The sequence below is a fragment of the Phaeodactylum tricornutum genome, chromosome 16, assembly GCF_000150955.2.
Source record: "Phaeodactylum tricornutum CCAP 1055/1 chromosome 16, whole genome shotgun sequence".
Taxonomy (NCBI): domain Eukaryota; phylum Bacillariophyta; class Bacillariophyceae; order Surirellales; family Neidiaceae; genus Phaeodactylum; species Phaeodactylum tricornutum.
Window position 1 is genome coordinate 586,931 of NC_011684.1, and position 16,249 is coordinate 603,179.

Sequence of the window (16,249 nt, forward strand, 5' to 3'; positions counted from 1 at the left end):
CAACCACCCAGTCCCACGGCCTCAACGCCCAACCTACCTCACAATCAGTAGACGAATGGAAGTGGAGTTTTCCCGACAACCCACCAAGCTAACAAACTGTAAATTCCAACAACAAACATAGTTCTTGCACTGCTTACATAAGCTACTCGAGTATGGAGAGGCGTCTTCAAATAACATCTCACAGCAATACATTACTACTGGCTGGCAAGTTCGCCATGGATCGCATTGCCTCTCATTCAAACGGTACATTTCCACCTAACACTTATTCTGCGCAAACCACGAATATCTGGTTGCTTACAATACGTTAGGCTTTTCCAGTCAATTAGCCCTTTCGGGCTAAAACGTGTGGAAAGTAGATCCGTATCGGCATTCTCGATAGCTTATCTAGATCGACAAATTTATTGTTCATTCACTGTCAAAGAAAAGAAAATCTTCACGGGCAGGTATTCTCGGGTGGGTTAGACGTACCCAATAGTGGAATAAGAACGAAAGCGACGTCGAAGTCTCGGTGTGCGTGTTTCAAGTGGAAGACGTTTTTCCGCGATCAATTCTTATTTTCTTCATTTCCTCGATCTGGCCAAGCACGCACTAACAATTACGTTATTCCAACACACTACCCATACACACAAATCTCATTTACTGTTTCACTGCCTCTATACTCTTAGAGAAGAGAACGGCTAAATCGACGGAACGGCAGCAACAAAAGCATTACTATGATAAAGCCTCTGCGAGGCGCAATCGGCGCAATTCGATCCAGCGCATCGAGGGTCCGTGATATGCGTACAATCGTTTGTTGGTGCAATGGTAAACACTTTAGCCACAGTTCCAAAGGTAGATCCTTTGCTACCGTCGTCCCTGGTAGTCCCCTCTATGGGAAATATGTTTCTGCCCGAGCTCATCGTTCCCGAGATGCAACAGTGAGACCAGTGCGATGGTACGGCGGAGCTGTGTCGACCTCTGCTAACGAACACAAACGTTCCTTAATGAACAAAAACGACACGAGTACAAAGCGCGATCCATCCGACGCGGAAACGAATTTACGCATTTTTCGTACCATGACGCAGCACGTATGGCCTGCCAACGAACAAAATGATCCGGAACTGACAAGTCGCAAACGACGTGTTTTGGCTTCGCTCGGTCTCATGATGGGTGGCAAGGTCGTCACCATTCAAGTACCGTACCTGTTCAAACATTTGGTGGACGACTTGCCGTCTGGAGCTGCTATTACGAGTGAAGGTAGTGCTACTGCTACGGAAGCAGCCACCGCGATGATGGCGGCGGACCCTTCCGCCTCCGTAGCTGCCGGAGTACCAGTATTCCTTCTACTCGGGTACGGGCTTTCACGCATCGCTTCATCGGGCTTGCAGGAATGGCGGAATGCCGTATTTGCGCACGTTGCACAAGACGCCATTCGAAACGTTGGGCGGAGTGTCTTTGATCATGTCCATCGACTTGATATGCAGTTTCACCTTTCCAGGAACACGGGACAGCTCAGTCGGGTACTAGATCGAGGACAACGTTCGATTTCCTTTACTCTCAACGCCATGGTTTTTCATATTGCTCCCACTATACTTGAAGTCGGTATAGTCACATCCTTGATGGGATACCAGTTTGGCTACGCGCATAGCAGTGTCGTAATGGCGACCGTGGTAGCCTACACCGGATTTACCCTTGGAGTCACCTCCTGGCGAACGAAATTTCGTCGCGAAATGAATCGACTCGAAAACCAGGCCAGTGGACGCGTGGTTGATTCCTTGCTTAATTACGAAACGGTCCAATACTTCAATAATGCACAATACGAGGGTGAGCGTTACGAAAGTAGTCTCAAGGGATACCAAAAGGCAGCACTAGAGTCGCAAACTTCCTTAAGCTTGTTGAACTTTGGGCAAGCGGCTATTTTTTCAGCGGGTTTGACGTCGGTCATGTGGTTGACTTCACAGCAAATTGTGGAAGGCGCAGCCACCGTGGGGGATTTGGTGCTCGTGAATGGATTGTTGTTTCAGCTTTCCGTCCCACTCTTCTTCATTGGGTCCGTCTATCGGGAGGTGCGACAGTCACTGGTGGACATGGAAGCCATGTTTCAATTGCGAGACACGATACCAGCCATTGTTGACAAGCCAAATGCGCTTTCTTATGATCCGAGTACCATGGGAACTTCGATTGCGCTCCACAACGTACACTTTGCTTACCCAACTGCAGCGAATCAACGACCAATTTTGAACGGCACCACGCTGGACATTGCTCAAGGCAAAACAGTCGCCTTCGTTGGTTCTTCCGGTTGCGGCAAGAGCACAATTCTCCGATTACTCTATCGTTTTTACCATCCTGATCAAGGATTGATTTCCGTCGGTGGTCATGATATTCAGGACATGACGAAATATTCTCTGCAACGTGCCATAGCTGTTGTTCCGCAGGATACCGTTCTGTTTCACGAGTCCATCGCGTACAACATTCAATACGGAGATTTGAGCGCGTCCTGGGATGAAGTGATTGAAGCTGCCAAAAAGGCCAAGATACACGATACGATTATGAGTTTTCCGGATGGCTACGAAACGGTAGTGGGAGAGCGTGGTCTCAAACTTTCGGGTGGTGAAAAGCAGCGCGTGGCCATTGCTCGGGCCATTTTAAAGAACGCCCCAATCTTATTGTGCGACGAGCCAACGTCGTCCCTCGATAGTGAAACGGAAACAGATATTATGAGTAACCTCAAAGATGTTGGCAAAGGGCGGACCACGTTGATCATTGCGCATCGACTGTCCACCATTCAAGATTGCGATGAAATTATTGTCATGAATCGCGGGATGGTCGTGGAGCGCGGCACACATGATGAGCTGATCGCCATGGGTGGCCGATACACGGAATTAATCAAGATGCAAGAGGCGGTAGTTGACGAAGACGAAAATTAAACCGGCAATTTAATTTTATACCTTTTTACAACTCTGTCATTTCATTTGCTGTTATTGTTCTTGACGCGATTTCCAGGTTTGCATCTTAAAGCGTTACTACTAGGATTTTGCTTTAAAGGATGGTCTTGAAAATTTCCAAAGCTTTATTCATTTCCTCTAGCTCTCGAGACATGGCCTGGTACTTTTGCAGGAAACCGGGTGAATCCTGCGTACACTGCAGGAGCATATCATCCGTAGTACTCCAAAGTGCCTCTTGTATCACATCGGCTAGCGAGCGAAAGATCTCCCAACAAATCATGGGTGTTCGGTCAACCACTCTCTTGGTTGCAACCTGTCCGTAGCTTTCCAATACAATCTCCATCTCTTCCGCCATATGATCTTCAACAGATTTTTGTTGGCACCGTTCAAAGACGCCATCCATGATTGTCTTGATCGCCTGTGTATCATAAACTCCCTCTTGATCCAAGCGCAGAGAAACCTCAAGCTCCCGCTTGAGGCTTCGGTGTCGAGCCTCAGCAATACTTTGAAAGAGGACATGATCCTGTGTGTAAGGATGTTTCTCTGTCTTCAAATGAGACTGGAGCTGGCTGTGTCCCTGTTCCAAAAGCTCGTCGGCAGCGTGTCGACTGAGACGCTCAATCAAAGAACGAAGAGAAGGGTAGCGGTTAGGAGTGACAGAACGTTGTATTGATTCAACAACCGTACTCATTAGTATTTCCCGTGTGCGCTCCAATAGTGATGTGCATCGAGGTTTCCAGTCCTCTTCTATAAAGTCTTCAACGATGTTTCTGAAAATGTCAACGTTCAGAAAGCAGGCGAGATCATCCGTTCGGTTTTCCGCAATTTTCTCTTTGAGCCATGAAGGGTCTGTACGCACACTGCTCAGCGGAATTTTACGCAAAGTATCAAAGAAATTATTGTTGCGAGCGATAAAGACTTTCGAGCCGTCAGACCAGACATCATCTTTTTCTACGACGTCTTGAGACAGTAATCCAACACATTCAAAGAGCGCTTCGGAGTGGATGTCCTCATCATCTACGTAGTCCACACACGCAAATGTTTCATCGAGATGCACAACCTGGCCACGCACTGATCCGCGCGAGGACGTCACGAGAACATTTGCTCCTTCCACTACCGTCCTGATTGTGCCCAGTGACCCTTGTCGAATGTGGTTCATAAATTCCGAACAAGCTTCGTGCAACGCTGCCGCTCCAGACGGCTTCTTCACGCCCCGTCCTTTTCCACTCAGGGACGCTTTCAACTGCGCAACAAGAGTTTGGCAAATATCTTGGTAGTATCGACGTCGATCCACAATGGTATGATGTGGGTTGCCCATTTCCTCTATTACTGTCGCTGCCTTGTCCCGCTTTTGTCGGATCTCCCGAAGTATACTCGGCACAGACTGCCGGATCATGGCCATTTGCAAGTCCCCTAGTTTGGCCCGCAGTCGATGCGTCCCAAAGACGCTCCGATCCGTCACACTTTTCCACGGATCATTCGTATCAAAGTAACATTGCTCTTCCGCCAGACCCTGTTCGAGTGTCTCGCTTCGATCGAGTGCAGCCTGTCCCCGCCCTTTCACCATATGAAACCCGAGGCTGAATGTCATTTTCTTCCCTAGCAAAAGGTCGACGACGTCACTCTCGGCACCTTCGTCGATCAAGTCAGGTTTGGTGATGACGGGGATGGTTCGAATGGTCTGTGGATCAACCTGCATGGCGTCGGCCATAATTTGGGAATTGTGAAAGTCTACGTTTGCTGGTACCACGGCTAGAATCACGCAACGGCTGTTCCGCAAGTAATCGTCCATTAAAGCTTCGACGTCTTCCACCAATGTTTCACTTTCGTCCCGAGCTTTCGAACGAACCGTCCCCGGTAAATCGATGAGCGTCAGGTCTTGCATATTGGGTGCCTGAATTTGGAGAGAAACCACGTCGGGCGCCACCTCCTTGCCGGTGTGAGTCAAAACGAATTGCTGCGCTTCCAAGATGATACCAGGAATCTTCTCCCAGAGGCTTTCGGAAAGAATGCGTTCGCCAAAGTCCGGTCGTTCCGTCTCGTGGGAACGCCACTGGACCGTGACTCGAGCTAGCGTCGTCCCCGAACGTTTCATGTGGATCATGATTGGGCACCGTGTGGTCATCTTGTGCGAAGACGGCAGCTCCACCAGCGATAGGTTGCTTAACAGTGAGCTCTTACCGCTGGAGGTGTCGCCCATGACGCAAATAGTTGGCAAGTCCATCCATTTCGACACATTCGTCGAATCCGTCAATCGATCCATGAATTCTCGCAGTGCCGTATTTCCAGGAAGGTCCACCATTTCGGCTTTGGTTTCGCTTTGTTCGATGCTACCATTTTCTGTGGAAGGCCAAGGCTCCATGGTAGACGGAGAGGTGCGTCTACAGAATGATGGTGGGTGGGTGCCGATAAAGCGGAGAGATGTGAGAAACCGGGCAGTCCGTTCGACCGAGCAACTGTTGTAGTGCAACATAAGTTAGTCTTGTAGACGGATCTGGACGTATGGACGACAGACGGAATCAAAGTTTGGATGACCAAGTTGAGCTCGGCAGACGCAAACTATTCAATATTACAACTGATCTATTTAAGAAGTGCAAGCCGACCACGACACATGGAAACGCAGGCAGCACTGGGGATGGGAGCCCGAGATTCACAGTGTGGAGAGGCGCTCGCCGGCTTGGAGTCACTCGTCAACAGTCTGCCGAGGAATACAACAGATGCTGTCCGTCGCACCTCGTTGGCCACTCACTGTCGCGTGCCGTCTCAACGCGGGTGATTTGGGGACATTCAGGAGAATGAGATTGATCGCGAGGAACGTCGGGAACATAGAGCTTTACGCGAAAGACAAGGGGCGGGGGAAAAAGGAAAGATTTATAATGGCGGCGACTGAAAAGTGCTAGTAGTCGGCGAGCTTTCCTTTCAATTTAGTATAATAAGCATTGAGCGTTTACGGAGTTGTGTAATTGATAGTCGTTGTTTGGGACGTCTTTTCTCGTACGGTTGATATTTGGTGTAGGCTCAACGATGCGTGTGTAGTGATAATGAGTGTATGGGTGCTGGGGTGGGTGGCCAAGTGGGGGTTCCGAATGTGGGTTGGGCAAACCCCGGTAGCAGTGGAATCGCCCACGTGAGTGGAATGCAGAGAGTTTTTAGGATCGCGTTTGGGGTATTGGAAATGGCGTTGCGATTGCTGGTTGCTCTCGGTGATTGCCTTTTACTTGATTTGTACGGTCCATGGGAGGGCGTTCAAGACGACCTGGGGCACAAACTTTTGCGGCACTTTGGTTTGGTAGTCATCGTAGTCGGGGAACTGTGCGGCGAGGGCGTCTTCTTCGAAATCGGATTTGAGGTCGAGTAGGTACCAGAGTGCGGCGGTGAGTAGGAGTCGGGTGGCGGATCCGGATACGATGGCGAATCCGGCGGCGGCGGCGAGCAGTCCGGCGTAGACGGGGTGTCGTACTTGTCCGTAGATACCGTCGCGGACGAGACCCTGAGTGTTGGAAGAAGGGACGGGCCAGGGACTGAGGGAAGCGCCGAGTCCGTTCAATCCTAGGAGCGTGGTCCCGATGCCGAGTAGGAGGAGTCCGGGTCCGAGTAGGAAGAATAAAAAGTCACCGACGACGGGAACGCCACCGAAGAAGATGGCGCCGAGTAGAACGAACTGGGCGACGACGTATACTTCCCCGCGTTTGCCGAATTCCCCGTCGCTGACGTTCTTGACGATTTGGTCCTTGTTGTCGAGCAAAGAAGAAAAGTCGACGTCGTTGACCATTTTGGTGAGGTCCGAGACGGGTGACGACGATGATGACGACGACGGGGTGGAACTCTTGTTGTCCGTGTTCATGGAGTAGAGAAGAGTAGGGGTGCGGGGGAAGGAGCAAGGTGTTTGCGCGTACGACGGCGACCCCTGGACGGCGCCATTGGAACCGCGGTGGGACAGAGTCGGCGAGAGCAACGCCATTGCCGGGAAAGCACCGAGGGCAAGGACGCAGAGGAGTGTCAGGGAACCGGAGTGTATCATGGTCATGGAGTAACAGGATGGGTGGTAGGGGGGAGGAAGAGAGACGCAGTCGGGGGATGAGACGAGACGACCAAAGGCAACACGATCAACTGGGAAAAGGATGTATGAGAGACGACTCGGAAAGGGAAAGAAGATGGACTACGTGAGCACGGCAACAAATCTTCCAACGGGTTCGGTCCGTCGGTGGTCTTGGGCGGGGGCGGTGTCTCCGAATTCCGTGGATGGAATCGTACTGGTACCGTTACGCGTACAGCTAGCTTATTCTCAGCACGGTAGCTACGTAGCAATCAAACAACCGACAAGCAAAGACGGACATCCTCACACTGTGAAAGATCCGAACCCGGCAGATCCGAACCCAGATTCTGTAGGTCTACTATAAAGCGGTACCAGATTCCTACCTACCAACCTACCTACGGTATTGGAAAGATACCTCTGTTGACAGTTCTGTAAGTGGAGCTCTTTGAACCCGGAATGTGGAACCCGGAGCTAAAGGAAAAAGATTGTCCATAACGGTTGGTATCCCACACTAGTCTTAATTTTTAGTCACATACGCTATTTGTATCGAGGGACTGGACATACGAAATTGTCGTCTGTGACTCATCACTATGTACGTCGTTCTGCATGCGACGTACCAAGATGTGTCCGGAGCTTGGATCGCGCCATACTGACGGTGCGGAGGCGAGGGTGCGGGGGGGGGGGGAACGCCGTGCACGCGCGAGCGAGGGACGATTTCGTACCACTCGTGGGCCAAGGTGCACCAACAGAGTCGGCGTGGGCGGACGCTGCAACGGTACATTATCGTCTCCGTTTTCCCCCCACCGGTTTGGGTGTGGTGTTGCACCATGACGACGACGACGACCAACAAAGTACCGAGTCCAGAGTGTATCTACAAAGACAGCGACGGCGATGGCGACGACGACGATGCCGACTTTTGCTTTGCCGTTCCCCAAAGTGTACACGATCGAGTCGCATCGCAAGCCGACGAAAGCAACAGCGCCGTTGTTGTTCTGGGAGAGTCTCACGAAAATCACAGTCAGGTACGTGTACAAGTGTGTGTGTGTGTTTGTTTCAAGAATGGCAATTGTCTGTACTAGGGCAACGTACTACGTGTCACTGTCTGTCCATTCGATTGACTGCTGTAAATCCCTCCATTTCTCGTCCCTCACGTTCGTTTTCGTTCGGTACATCTCGATATCAACATCGATACAGTCACAATCTTTGTGGCAGTCGCAATCCCAACCGACGCAAGAAATCCTCACGCAGAATGTCGACTTGACACAAATGGCCGACGACGACTTTGCGGCGACTTGCTGTTCTTCGCCGTTGCCTCCGTACAGTCCTCCGGATCCCCGACAGATTCCCTGGGCACGTCTCTTGCCTCCCACCAGTCACAGTGGGACCAGTGTCGAGCTTCTACCCCGTTCCCCACAAGACCGCTCCTCGGCGGAGCCGACCCATCGTGTCCGCAGCGGCGCCACCGAGAGCGGTACCGTCGCACTCATGGGGTTGTCCGGATTGCAGCCGTCCCACATCTTTAACGAATACGTCATTGGACGCAGTACCAGCAAATGCCACGTCCTCGCCACCAAACCATCACCCGAACTCGACACACGCGAACGCGCCCTCCACGATTGGGCCTACGGTATGATTTCCAACCAGCACTGCAAACTGTACTGCAGGCTAGACGATACTACATCCTTCACCACGCCGCAGCAGCATCCCGTATCGTATCACGTATGGTTGGAAGATTCCAGTGGCAACGGAACCGTCATCAACACCAATACTCTACTAAGACGTGGGGAAAAACGACGATTGCACAGTGGCGACCAAATTTGTTTGGTACAGGCCGCCACACTCCGCAAAAAAATTCGGTCCGCCAAAACGCTGGAAACCATCCTTCAAAAGTACACCTACGTCTTTGTCAACGCCTGGAACGGGCCCGTCGCCGGTGACGCCCCGGGAGGTGACGGCTCCCACTCGTGGTCCTTCCACTCCGCTTCCAAAAACGCGGCTCGGCGTCGCTCGCTATCGTTGGGCAGTGCGTCCAAGCGATCCTCCGTCACACGCAAGGCTGCCGTCAACGCCAGGGCCACGGCCAATCATTCACCCCGAATCTCGCCCGTCCACGATGACCGACACCGTCGACAAGCTGCTCCCTGGCGACGTCCGTCACCCACCAAAGTATTATCCTCCCTTTCGTACTCGCACACCCGTCGCGTCGAACAGGATTACGATATTCGCGATGTGCTCGGCAGCGGAACGGTCGGACAAGTCCTGCGGGCGATCCACCGACAGACCGGACACGAACGCGCCGTCAAAATCATCAAAATCAAATCCAACTATACCACCGCTTCGGAACCGGCGGCATCCTCCGCCACACTCCAAGCCGAAGCGGCTATTTTACAATCCCTCGCACACCCCTACATTGTCCAACTCTACGACGTTTACGTCTCGACAACCGCGATTTATCTCGTCATGGAACTCCTACCCGGTGGGGATTTGTTCGATCGCATCGTGGATAAGGGAATATACACGGAAACGCAAGCGCGACAAGTCATGCGTCGCCTGCTGGCCGCCGTGCACTACTTGCACGAATCGTGCAACGTGGTACACCGTGACCTGAAACCCGAAAATATTCTGTTGTGCACCTCCGACAATGACGTCCACATCAAGTTGACCGACTTTGGCCTCGCTAAAACGATCGACGAACAAGGGTTGCGGACCTTTTGCGGCACGCCACAGTACTTTGCCCCGGAAGTCTTGCATCGTCAACACACCGTCGCCGGGCGGGGCCGGTACGGCAAGGAAGCCGACCTCTGGAGCGCCGGAGTAATTTTGTACATTTTGTTGTCGGGGACGCCGCCTTTTGACGTGCAATCGGAAGGCATAGACGCGGTCGCAAACTCGACTCTGCAGTTTCCCACGGCCCAGTGGTGGGGCGTCTCGCCGGCCGCCCAGGACCTGATCCGCCGACTGCTCGTGGCCGATCCGGCAGCGCGATGGACCGTGGTCCAGGCTTGTCAGCACGATTGGATCCTGCAACCCGACGGGGACACCCACACACATCCGTTGGACGATCCACAGCTGGCAGCCGTAGTGGGAGCACAAAAACGACTTTTCGCTGATCCCGTGGGCAAGGAGGTGCAGGTGGCTGTGGAGCCCATGTTCAGCCAAGGGGAAAATACGGACGTGCCGCTTGGGACTTCAGGTATGCCCTTGTCCGACGCCGTCACTCAGCCCGCAACGGCTGTCGTCGACGTTTTGAAAGACTCCGTCGCAGCCGAATCGACCGTGCCACGTTCTCCCGCATCGACGACCTCTCTACTGCCACCAAACTGCCTTCCCGTCACCGGACCAACCACCCCTGTTTGTGCAGCCGTCAAGGATGCTCGCCGACGAGAGCATGAGGCTGCGACGGACTTGGTTCCCATTGTGGGATCGAGCGAATGCGGAGGGAATGAGGATCCGGGGCGGGTCTTCCTAACTGCAAACCTTGCTGTGACGAAAGAAGAACGGTTGAAAGATATGCTTGATCCCAGAGCGTCCACTACCAGCGAATCCTCGATAGTTAATGCATCATCCAAGGCCGAAGACGTAAAAGATGTGGAGCCCGGAAAATGCGTTTCGAAAGTAGGCAAGACACCTTCTACTGTGCCGTCTAGTCCAACTACTATGGACGCAACAGAAGCTGCTGATTGTGGTGGGGACGAATCGTTTGCGGTCAACGCAAAGCGACAGCCTCTATCCCCTGTGCCACTCAACGGGATCGATACATATTTACCGACCAGCCGTGATCCGCAACCACGACCGTCTCCCTTAAACAGAGATAGTTTGGGAATTGAGGTGACTTTCAATTCAAGGCTGCTTGCTGGAGACATCCGAAAACGCTGTACAACAGATCCTGACGTGCCGAATGAGCTTAGCGACGATGAGATCCGATCGCAGTTTAGCGAAAACACGGAGAGTATTTCTTCATTTTGTGATGCAGACGATAATTTTTCTCTTACGTTTCAAGAGCGCAATAGAACTGAGGAAGTCTCTGACGGACCAGCTACCGTGGGATTAGCGCTTTCTAGGACTCCGAGAAACTGCGCCAATCCAGCTGCCCAAGTGCGCAAGAGAAAAAGACGTGTAACGGCATCGATCGGGGACAGTCTGGCTCAACTGGAACCAGTCGAAACAGTTTCGGCGACCAAGGAAAACCCGTGTCCGTCTAGGGAAACATCGAATATGGCAGGCGCAAACGCAAAACTCCCCAAGAAGCAACTAAAACTTACCAACTGGTTCAAAAAGCAGAAATCATCTAGCACTTAAAAGTAACAATGGGCAAACTAGTACTTTGCCAGTAAATGGGTCGTAACAATTTTCTTTTGAAACATGTAAATTGGATGTCAATAGCAGCACTCTTCACATGTTATTTGGCCGAAATGAAAAGGTCTTGTTCTATTTCTCGACAATCTCGAAAGGACAATTTACTTGCGGTCACAAAAGAGGGAAAGAGACTTAGTTGCCTGCGGCTGTCGTTTACAGTTAGGCCCCAGGTTTTGTTTGTGTAAAGAATGAGCCTCCTTAGAATTTCTAAAGTATTAACTGTAGTAAGAGTTTGCTAGTTGGTTGTAGGATTGAAGGCGTTCCAAAAGTCAGATCAGATTTTCAGCATCCAATGAAAGTGTCTGTAGTTGATGAAGACATTTTGTCCTGACATAGCCAAATAAGGGTCCGAAAATGCTGTTCGTTCACGGGACACTTCGATTAGCAATCGAGCGCCAGGCGAGTTTCTTCTCTTCAAAGAAACAGCTGTCGCGACACTATCATTGACACACGTCGACGGACACCAAATACTTACTTTTGGCGCGACGACTGCGATGGGCGGGCCACTTTGCATGGTCAAAAGAAGGTAACAAGGGCTGGATTTGTCAAAATACTTGGTGAAGGACCCGCGACCTATGTCCACACGAGCATCAGCACCTTTCAATTTTAATGTGGTTTCGTCATCAGACTGCATGCATTTTTCGCAGTGTTAAACCAGATGCCGTACTTGCTTTTGCGATACCCGCAGCATGTATGGCTGTTCTAGCCGAGGCTTTCTTTCGCACTGAATACGCCGACGCTGACGCTACCGCTGCCTGCGAGTTTGATGCCAGTAGCAATCTCATCAAGCCACACCATGTTCGGGAATTGGAAACGAAAGGCATCGTGGTGATTGAGAATGCAGTAACGGCCACAACTCTGAGAGGCGCACGCAGTAACATTCGTGATTTTCAAAAAGAAGGTTCGATTTGGACAAATACACGCGTGGGCGGTTTTGCTCCTAGTGGAAACGATCCTGACGTCCGACAGGATCTGATTGCTTGGGTGCGTAGTAGCAACGTGTCCGACGATGAAGCTTCCACGAGGTCGCACCACGTCGAAACTCAAGGTAGCTTACTGATAGTACAGGACAAGAACAATCGCCAAGAAAACAGTCCCCTTGGGAAAGATCTCCTGTACAGTATTCAGATACTTCGTGGGATTCCATTTGCTTTGGAACAATGTGGCTACTCGGCTTCCAAAAATCACCGTGTGCCAAGACAATGCCAATTAGCTATGTACCCGGGCAATGGTTCAGCTTCTTACGAACGCCATTTAGATCAGTGCGATGCTAGTGTTTACGATCTTGGGATTCTGGAATGGTTGCGGCTAAGTGACTACCGTGAGAGAGCCATCACGACAATTTTGTATCTCAATGAGCCGAATCGTCCTGAAAGCCATGGCGGAGCTCTCCGATGCTGGGTAGCTCGTGACATCGATACGAAAAGAGACAACAAAAACCGAAATGAAAAAGATGATTTTCGCCCTCCATTTGATGTTAAGCCAACGGGAGGGACGATGGTCATTTTCCAAAGTGGAAAGGTCGATCACAAAGTACTGCCATCAACAGAGGAGAGATTTGCTTTAACTAATTGGGTAGCTAGTTCCTGAAGACGGCCCAAGGCCAAGCCAGACAAAAAGCACGCCATTGCAATGATTTGTGTCTTCAAATCACTAATATCTAGTCCAATTAACATTAAAAGATGTATGATAGACGCTGTCTGCTATTTCTTTTCAGTGTTGGCATCACATTTGTATTTGCGTTCCGACAGAGAGACCGTCTTGTATTTTATAGATTTAGATTACATGTACCTGTACCGCCAATACGCTCGACTATCTAGCAGCCACTACTATAGATGGAACCACGGATACGCTCTGGTAAGGACTCTCGGTTGAAATCATTTCATTCATAAATAATCAAGGCAACATCACAATAATCAAAACAAACTTCATCCATGCGGAGGTTTTATACGCCGTTCTAGTCTTAAGACCAATCTTGAGCCTAACGTTGAAGAGAGCACAGCTAGAAAATTTCAGTAAACCATCCTAGTCTCTATTTTCGTAGCTAGCAAATGTTAAAAAAATGAGATTACAACTAGATATCCATTTACGTCGGTCCCCAAATTTCATTATCTGTAGTTTGCAACAACACTATGGGTCAGGAACGACCATACCACGATGACAGCACCGCTTCCCGTCTGCTCAGCGAAGTTAAGCATCGTCGGGCTCGGTTAGTACTACGGTGGGGGACCACGTTGGAATCCCGAGTGTTGTTCTTTTTTCCTCATGAGAGGAGTACAAAATAAGTGTCCATTTCGAGGATCGAATTTTCTGAATTTTCTTTGACGTCTGATCGCTCAAGCAGTTGAAACCATACGATGTGCAAGCTAGGACATTTTAGTTCTATTCTACAAATTAATGGCTGCCAAGAATGCATGCGGTGGATCGATTACCGATGGTTGTCGATGGCTGGGCCTACAATTGGGATGATGTTCAAAGCTCAACCGCACATCCGACAGCGAGGGAAAAAGAAGGATATTGCACCATTTTTTTGGTGTGTGTAAGTCGCTGTCGTCGAAAAGTGATGGCTGCATGTTTTTTGATGTTTCTGTCACTCCTTCTCATACACTTCATGTCAACGGTTCTCACTTTCCACGCAGAATCATTCCAACAATCCGATTTCCGATTTTCAATCGTACATGCAAGCCTTGCATCAGAATGACAAGCTTCATGGTGCCAAGCTGGAAGTCTCAGTTTCCGATGCAATAACAGAAGCATACAAGCGTCTCCACGTCACTTCGGGTGGAGCGCCTATTTTAAAAGGTTCTATAACTTACGGACAAGATTCTAAGGGAATAGATCCGAACGTGGGAAATTACGCAGTTTTAACGTCAGAATCATTTGAAGGCCTGAAAATTATTCGTTGTATGACAGCAAACGCGACGTTTGGCTATTGCGCAGTGATCGATCACGTGTCGGTTCTGTTTGAGCTGTCAGCACACTTTCAGCTTGCTAGCACAACAGGTTTCTCTCCAGAAAGTATGAGTGAAGATTGGGAATCACTCGCTACGCGGTTCACATTACGATACCAAAACCAAAACCAGGATGTAGCTCGTTGTCATTTGTCCTACCGGGATATCTCCTCTGATCCCTCGATTGGACCCACCATCGAAAAGATGGCGGTACATGAATCGCACCGTGGAAACAATTACTTGCCAATCCTGTGGTTTTGGGTGCGATGCTACATCGAAGAGAATTTCTTACTAGAATGCATGAATAGCAACGTAGGTACCGGGCATGTGATGATAAAAGCCTCCCACTTGAAAGATGTTGTTGTCGAAGTCAAACAGGATAACCATCGCAACGTGACCGATATGGACTTTTTCTACAACTTCGCTGGCTTTTCCATTCGAGAACTCACGGACCCGTTTCTTCCGGAAAAGCATGTCGACTGAAGGATGGAGAGGTGGTTCTGTATATTCCGCTACTCTCTCGTAGGGATTTGCAGGAACGGAAGACCTATCCTGGACCGGAAGCCATTGTATGGCCTAATGTTAAGGGCCAACGCGGCTGCCGGTGGTGTGGCATTACAGGGATGGAACACTTGCGTTGCTCCCGATGCAAACGTGCTCACTACTGTTCGAAGCATTGTCAAAAGCAAGATTGGAATAGGTTTCACAAAATGCTCTGTCAAGCACCCTGAACCGACCGACCGACCCATACAATGGCGTTTGATGAGCACTGGAAACTCCATATCAGCGTGCAAGTGTGTTGGAAATTGCATATACCACTTTCCGTCCACATTTACTGCACTGGCAATATGATGCGTAGCCGAATCTTGTTTTGGATGTAGTCATGGGTCACAATATACGACTTCACTGAACGTGCGCCGGCCTCTCCTGTCGCCTTGCTCGAATTGCAGAGCAGCTTTCGGAAGAATAGAAATTCGAATTATTATTGTTTGCTTGCAAGCTTATCTGCATCTACGATTTAAGGATTTTGCTTGGTATCTTAATCGGTCTCATTTAAGTTTCTAAGAAGTTGCCTCATCAACCTTGTTGCCGATTTTGTTTCCAGCTTCCGAGGCTTTATTCTCTGCCTTGTTGGCACCTTCTTTTGCACTATCCTCAGCATCCGACGCAGCTCCCGTCACGGTCTCTTTGGCGGAAGAAGCCGCGCCCGTGACGGCATTCTTGACTGAAGAAGCAGCATTTCCAACAGCATCCTTGGTCTTCTCATAGGTGGACTTGCTCTTATCTTCAACGTTCGAAGCACCGTCACTAGCTGCATCTTTGGCATCTTCGTAACCAGACTCGGCTTTATCTTGGGCAGACGAGGCAGCACCAGTCGCCTTGTCGTAGCCAGATTGCGCGGTTTGCTTGACGGAGGAAGACGCATCGCTGGCGACGTCTTTCGCCTTATCGTAGCCCGACTGGGCTTTATCCTGTACAGAGGAAGCAGCATCGCATGCAGCGTCCTTTGTATTCTCGTAGCCGGCCTTGGTCTTGTCGGAGACTGTTTCGGCCGCATTCTCTACCGAATCTTTCGCTGAATCCAGCATCGAAGAAGGATTACTGCGTGCATTCGTATTGAACCCAAAGGTAAAGGAAGATGTCGCAGGCGCGAGGCAGACGAGGAGGAAGGCAGCGGTACGCATGGTGAATTTTGTTGACTGTGAGTTGCTAAAGAGAAATGCTTGTGAAAGTTCAGAATCTGAATTTATGAACTAGCAAAGCACGCTACGTTTACTGCATCTTGCCGTTCCTCTAGATCCATCGAGAAACTTGCGGACTTCGGCAACTCTCACGTCAGCTAGCACTACATGAAATCTCTTCGACGTTCGACTATCAGAACGTGGAACTCGAATGCAAGAATACAATGTCTCCTTCAAGAGCCGAGTGCTCTAAAGAGATCCGCACCTAGAGAAAAAGGTTCAACGGGGGGAGCCAACAGA

At 50.3% G+C, this 16,249-nt stretch overlaps 6 protein-coding genes across 6 annotated transcripts; 3 read left to right on the forward strand and 3 right to left on the reverse strand.

The window, feature by feature from the left end:
* Positions 1-1,142: 1,142 nt before the first annotated feature.
* PHATRDRAFT_38642 (predicted protein) lies at positions 1,143-2,906 on the forward strand (the record flags this gene model as incomplete). Its single annotated transcript, XM_002182529.1, has 1 exon — positions 1,143-2,906. One exon carries the CDS (start codon positions 1,143-1,145, stop codon positions 2,904-2,906), a length of 1,764 nt encoding a protein of 587 aa, XP_002182565.1.
* Positions 2,907-4,293: 1,387 nt separating this feature from the next.
* PHATRDRAFT_14771 (predicted protein) lies at positions 4,294-5,148 on the reverse strand (the record flags this gene model as incomplete). The annotated part of the gene is made up of 1 exon (XM_002182682.1): positions 4,294-5,148. A coding segment is annotated over one exon (855 nt), but the record flags the coding sequence as incomplete, so codon positions are not given.
* Positions 5,149-5,827: 679 nt separating this feature from the next.
* Positions 5,828-7,132, reverse strand: PHATRDRAFT_48233 (predicted protein). Its single transcript, XM_002182683.1, has one exon. The coding sequence runs from the start codon at positions 6,949-6,951 to the stop codon at positions 6,139-6,141; it is 813 nt and encodes a 270-aa protein (XP_002182719.1). The 5' UTR covers positions 6,952-7,132; the 3' UTR covers positions 5,828-6,138.
* Positions 7,133-9,162: 2,030 nt separating this feature from the next.
* On the forward strand, positions 9,163-9,981 carry PHATRDRAFT_14702 (predicted protein; the record flags this gene model as incomplete). Its single annotated transcript, XM_002182530.1, has 1 exon — positions 9,163-9,981. A coding segment is annotated over one exon (819 nt), but the record flags the coding sequence as incomplete, so codon positions are not given.
* A 1,821-nt stretch (positions 9,982-11,802) lies between these two features.
* On the forward strand, positions 11,803-12,906 carry PHATRDRAFT_48235 (predicted protein; the record flags this gene model as incomplete). Its single annotated transcript, XM_002182531.1, has 1 exon — positions 11,803-12,906. The coding sequence occupies exon 1, from the start codon at positions 11,926-11,928 to the stop codon at positions 12,904-12,906; it is 981 nt and encodes a 326-aa protein (XP_002182567.1). The 5' UTR covers positions 11,803-11,925.
* A 766-nt stretch (positions 12,907-13,672) lies between these two features.
* Positions 13,673-16,183, reverse strand: PHATRDRAFT_48237 (predicted protein). Its single transcript, XM_002182684.1, has one exon. The coding sequence runs from the start codon at positions 15,950-15,952 to the stop codon at positions 15,329-15,331; it is 624 nt and encodes a 207-aa protein (XP_002182720.1). The 5' UTR covers positions 15,953-16,183; the 3' UTR covers positions 13,673-15,328.
* Between the last annotated feature and the right edge of the window lie 66 nt (positions 16,184-16,249).

Bases quoted from the DNA above. Each gene is read 5' to 3' on its own strand.
- PHATRDRAFT_48233 (XM_002182683.1), bottom strand. From the start codon at position 6,951: ATGACCATGATACACTCCGGTTCCCTGACACTCCTCTGCGTCCTTGCC.
- PHATRDRAFT_48237 (XM_002182684.1), bottom strand. From the start codon at position 15,952: ATGCGTACCGCTGCCTTCCTCCTCGTCTGCCTCGCGCCTGCGACATCT.